Genomic DNA, 6,000 nt, shown 5'->3' on the forward strand with positions numbered 1-6,000 from the left:
AAAATGCAAGCGTGTTCACATATTGGAAAACAAGATTCCTCGAATTGTAACGAAGACATATAAACAATAAAACATTTATCAAATCATAGTTATGTTAGAGTATGTGTCAAACGAGCCAACTAGTGTTTTGTCTTTTATTGACTTCTATGTTAAACCAATCTTTATTTTAATAAAATTTTACGGTTTTATCTAATTGTGACATTTACTTTATATGTATACTCATGCAAGTTGCATTGATAAAATCATTGAATATACTATAGGTACCATGAGTTCTGCCTCACAACGTAAGATCATGAAACTCATTTAGAAGTATATTATGTATTCTAAATAAGTTCTTAGTCGATTCAGTCGCCTAAAATAAGGATAAATGTAGCTTGAGCTTGAGACTACCATCTATGATGTAAACGTAATGTTTCATTGGTAAGGATATGAAGATGTCCATTCATACATATTATTGATCATTTGATGATGCACTAACCTTCCAAGTTGTTATCACTTATCAAGTGCAAAGGTCCACAATTATGGTTGTATACAATTAGTCATATGATCCGGGATAACGTAAATGCTCTACGTAATAGTATGTACTTTGATCCGTTTACCGACTCTATTAAGGGTCATCAAGTAGCGAGATTAAGTGTGATATCAAAATACGTAGGAACAAATGCATTGTAGTCGGGGATACACTGTTCACCTACTGGTGAAGATATCATAAGCGGCCTATGGTGAAGATATCATATGATATCTGATGAGTTAATAGTTAAAAAAATCTCTGGCCAGAGCAAGACATGTGCTTTAGAGAAAAATGTTTTCTAGTTGCACATACGATGTCACTATCATTACTCAAAGGTATATCACATCGCCATCAAATTCATTTGCAACTCTCAAAAAAAAAAAAAAAAGAGATCCGTCCATAAAAATTTACAAAAAGAGTTATATCCACTTAAAACTCGTAATAATTGGAATCATTATTCTTAAACAGGCCTATAATGACGGGCAATTTCGTCATTACATGTCCAAAACTCGTCATTAAATACTTTTAATGATGGGAAATTATCCGTCATGGACCGTCATTACTGCCCTCCTAGGTAAAGGTAATTAATGACGGTAAAGACTTCCCGTCATTATTGTTGTATCCTATTTAGTGACGAGATTATACCGTCATTAAATCTAATTTAAATGATGAAAAATCCCGTCATTTTATTACCATTTTCCCCTCATTAAATAATATTTTAATGACAACAAATCTCCTCATTATATAATCATTTACCCCTCACTAAAAATCAATCTCATAATAAAATTACCCCTCATTAAATCATTAATTACCCTCATTAAAAACAATTTTAATTGTGATGAAATTTATAATAATTTTTTATATGAATTTGTAATTATATTAAATATGGCATTACTAATAGAATATGAATTCCGGAACAAGCAATTTTGTTGAACAAAATATTTTACAAAAGCAACTACATCCAAATCTATTCAAAATATACAGAATTGTCCAAAATATGAGTTCCATTTTAATGGATACTTGGAAATACTCCATGGAGTACAAAAATATTTGAGGACCAAAAAATAGGGATCAATTGATAGTTGTTTCAAAAATCAAGTTCTAATTTCCTAATCGATCAAATGCTTGAATTCTTCTTTGAAACACCATCCGATTAAGGCCACCTCTTAATTATCTCCCATCAGCATGTCATCTATAAAATATAAATAGAAAAAATCAATTATAAATATAGATGTACTCAAAATGATTAAATGCCCGATAATAAAATTACATTACGTTAGTTAATTTGGATAATAAAAGAAAAACTATTATAGAAAAACTGTGATAAAAAGAACTCCCAAGAGGGGCTCTAGCTAGTAATAAAATAAAGATAAAGATCGTAAAATCAAGAATATACCCCATCTACAAGAAGATTCCATATCATTTCCCCGTACTCAGAAACAAGCTGCTTACATTCCGTGCTCACAATCCCTTCAGCCCCAATGGCGTGGTTGATTTGCGTTATAACCGTCTGAAATTTTAGGCACACTACAATTAGAAATATGAACCTTCTTTCTGACTTGAGAAAACTAAACAAGAATAAACGCAGTAAACACACGTACAGTTGGACCGGTAAGAAGAGATGTCCCAGAATCCACAATAGCAGCACAACCGCCCTCACAGAAAGCTGGTGGGATAAGTGACAAGGACAGAGCTATACTTTAAATATTTGTAACATTATTCAGTGCTACGAATGGCGCTCAACTTACCAGTCGACAAGTTTCCAACGAGAACATCTCCCGAGTCAAACTGATAATAGATAGATACATGCACTCAGGAGTTAACAAGAAACATGTAAAACCAATTTTTGTTTCATGACACCCAAAAACAGTAGTGGAGCATGGAGAACAATGGAGGGGGGGAGGGAAACTCAAACTTGAAAGAATTAGCGGGGTATTTTAAAGTATATATAACAAACATCATACAAGCTAGCAGGAAAATTTAAAAGGGAGAGGAGCGACCGCCCTCACAAACCCCTTTTAACTCCACCACTGCCTACAAAATAAATGCAAACAAATGGAAAAAAGTGATGGTTCATCCGCCTTTATGTTTATATACCTGCCAGTAGCCTTTCTCTGTCACCGGTACATAAGTGTGGTTACCCTTGTAGTGTTCAGGGTCGACTCCTCCAAAGACTATCTCACCTCCAGAGTCTGCATCTGTGTCACGATTAAGGCAAAAAAAAAATACCTTCTCATCCACAAGATCTTGATCCACCATATTATACCTGCCATTTCGCAATCAAAATATTGGAGAACATCTTAAAAAAACCTTGATTCTGAAGATTCAGGATGCATACCAGACTGGTACGATATTGCCAACCGAAATTTCTTGGAAACCAAGCCCAAGTATCCCATCAAATTTACCCACCAAAAAGGTAAGGCCTGCTTCTCGCGTGGTCTCGATAAAAACCTGAATGTATAGCGAAGCAACTAGGTATAAGCACAATTTAGAAGGAACAAGAAGATCAGCAGTCGGACTTAAATTCAAGCCAAAAAGAACTAACTTGATCTTTCACCACCACATCACCAACTTCAACATTATCTTGGCTTAAAAATCCAGAAACTGACCCAGAACCGTAGCTAATCGAACAAGACTTTCCTGAATCACATGAGGAAAACATCAATACCAAGTTAAAAGCTCTAAATTTAACTATAATACTGATCCACAGTAAACAAACTACATATTACCATTCTTTTTATATGTCTTGGACAAGCCAGACTTGTATCTTGGATGCAAATAGCAGGCAATCTGAAAATAAAATTGCAATATTTAGTACCTATAGAGAAGACAAAATCCCAGAACCCGAATAAAGAAACTAAATTCTAAGTTAACTCACAGAGAAGTAGCATTTTGCCGAAGGAACCCAAAGATTGGAACTCCCAGTATCAAAAATAACAGTAAATTTCTGAGGTGGTGACCCAATATGAATCTCCCCATAGTATTGAGCATCCAAGTAATTCTTTAAAGACACTATATCTCCTTCTGAATCACCAAGATTTTGCTGCCTACCCTCTAAGCCTGTCCCCGATCTATTTTCCCCCTCGGATCTAGCTCGCTTCGCAGCGATGATTTTCGGAAGGTCCAAAGGCCTCTTGACCATTAAAACAAATATAAACGAAAAATTAGGTAAATTTAACATTTCAATTGAACACAAACCTTTGTTGTAGAAAAGCCGCCGCAGGGATTTTCTATCGCACCAAGAATGAGAGATCAGGACGCTAGCTGTACGTGGAGTGTGGTTAGGGAAATTTATTATTTTTCAATAATAATGAAAATAGGATTAATCCATTTGGTGGGAACGTGTGGTTAGGGATTTTTGTTATTCTTCAATAATAATAAAAAATATGATTAATCTATTTGGTGGGAAATCTGGCGCCTAAAATTAGTACTCAATTATGAGGGGAATTCTTTTGTACGAAAATAATGACGGGATTTGTCAGCTATAGCTATGAAATTAAGAATTCGTCACTAATAATTTAACTTTTTAACTATACCTTTTTTTACCCTCATAAAAACATCAAAAATTATGTTTTTAATGACCATTTTTTATACCCTCATTAAATTTTGGTCATTATAGATCAACTTTCTTGTAGTGACAAAGGTAAATAATCTAAACATCCCTATGAAAATTGGCTTCAAAATTACTTTATAAATAAATATACATAAATTCCACATGGTTATAAAATATATTGCTAAATAGCACTACCACCTCGAGTAATATATTCGCGTGCACATGTCCTGTCGTTCCAACACTTCTACTAGCGCGTAGTCAGTAATGACTCAAACTACATCTTAAATTTATGAAAAAATATTTTTTTTTATCATTTAATCTGACTTTTATCAAAATATCTAAAAATAATAAAGCTAGGTTGGTAGGTTTCAAGTCAAATTCTTTGTTAATTTTGGGGAGAATTGAATTGATTCGATCCGTTTCTTCGACGATCACTTGCTTGTTTTACATTTGTTGTGGCAATATGTATTAATTATTTCTGAAATTATTCTTAACAAATATGCGATCTGTCAAAATGAAGCATAAAATCAAGCCTACAAAGCTAGTGGACACAGTGGCGGAGCCACATATATAAATACCCGGGGTAGGCCAATTTTTTTTTTTGATAAAATTATATGTAAATTTTATATAATTTTGGATTAACATGATATTAGTCCGGATAGATCAATTTAAAATATTAAAAAATTTAAAAATTTAAAATTTTAACTCAGGCAGAGCCATATTTCCTGGCTCCGCCACTGAGTGGACATAGGTGAATTTAATGGTTCTTGAAAACGATAACTTGTTATTTATATAAAATAATTGCTATTTACGAATATCACTTCGCAACCACACCTACAGAGTACGTAATTTACGGGGTTAAGAATCTTTGATATGTGATTTATAACGTCGACTTTTTTTTATTGGTACTCATACTCAAGAGCATATATATCACATATGATAGAGGTTGAATTCACACTATATGATACGATACGATATATTACTTGCGCATATGGTGAATAATTAGACTCGGCCCGGACTTGTATCGCCTTGATCATTGTAACCGCGATGATTGAAATCGGGGATGGAGTAGTGATGGTGATTATCCCCATTCGAATGACCTTCGCTACCTTCTTCTTTGTAACCATCCTTCCCCATTTTCTGCCTTGCTTCAGACAACCTGTTCGAGCTAATAGTCGTGATGATCAATAGCACTACAATCGGCAACACAAGGACTCTCGTCTTGCCCATTTTTCCTAGTATACCTGCCATGCATGCATAAATAGAAATTAGATATGTATGTATGAAAAAAAGGGAAAATTAGGATATATTTTGGTCTTGTAAATTGGTCTCTTTTGGATTTTAGTCATGTAACTTGTAATACTTATGTTTTAATTTTTTGTCAAATGTCACTAAACCCGTCCAATATCAGTTATTTGGCATTGATTATCTCTTAAGTAACTCATATTATGCAAATAAAGTCATTCTACACATATTAAAATCCTGTTTATTTTTTTTCTAGAAATCACTAAACCCATCAAATATTGGTTATTTGACACTGATTCTCTCTCACGTAACTCATATGTTGCAAATAAAGTCATGTTACACACTTTAAAATTCATCTAATAAAAAAATAAAATAAACAAAAACGACACTCAATATTTCAACATTGGAGGGAAAAAATAAGCCATGCTCATTGGATTAAGTAATTTCGAGAAAAAAAAAAAGATGAAACCAAAAATAAAAAGAAGTTACTAAGAACCAACTTAGAGGAAAAAAATCATAATTTTTCCCATGAAAAAATAATAAACAATATGCATGCAAGTATCTATGATAATGAAGCTTCTAAAGCGAGAATATTTAACTCACACGATGGAAGAAAGAAATAAAGCTCTCTCTCTCTCTATAGAATTCTGATTATATTGTTCTGAGAATTAATCAAGGGATGAATTCATAT

At 33.3% G+C, this 6,000-nt stretch overlaps 1 protein-coding gene and 1 long non-coding RNA gene across 2 annotated transcripts; both read right to left on the minus strand.

The window, feature by feature from the left end:
* Positions 1 to 1,420: 1,420 nt before the first annotated feature.
* Positions 1,421 to 3,700, minus strand: LOC140834805 (aspartic proteinase oryzasin-1-like). Its single transcript, XM_073199947.1, has 9 exons — positions 3,390 to 3,700; positions 3,241 to 3,301; positions 3,057 to 3,151; positions 2,850 to 2,962; positions 2,609 to 2,777; positions 2,260 to 2,299; positions 2,113 to 2,177; positions 1,908 to 2,021; positions 1,421 to 1,703 (listed from the first exon to the last, which is right to left on the minus strand). The coding sequence occupies exons 1-9, from the start codon at positions 3,690 to 3,692 to the stop codon at positions 1,692 to 1,694; spliced, it is 972 nt and encodes a 323-aa protein (XP_073056048.1). The 5' UTR covers positions 3,693 to 3,700; the 3' UTR covers positions 1,421 to 1,691.
* A 1,240-nt stretch (positions 3,701 to 4,940) lies between these two features.
* Positions 4,941 to 6,000, minus strand: LOC140834822 (uncharacterized). The gene is made up of 2 exons (XR_012118763.1): positions 5,913 to 6,000; positions 4,941 to 5,308 (listed from the first exon to the last, which is right to left on the minus strand). It is a non-coding gene; the product is annotated as an uncharacterized lncRNA (long non-coding RNA).

This window comes from Primulina eburnea, chromosome 1 (genome assembly GCF_022965805.1).
Source record: "Primulina eburnea isolate SZY01 chromosome 1, ASM2296580v1, whole genome shotgun sequence".
In the NCBI taxonomy this organism is placed as follows: domain Eukaryota; kingdom Viridiplantae; phylum Streptophyta; class Magnoliopsida; order Lamiales; family Gesneriaceae; genus Primulina; species Primulina eburnea.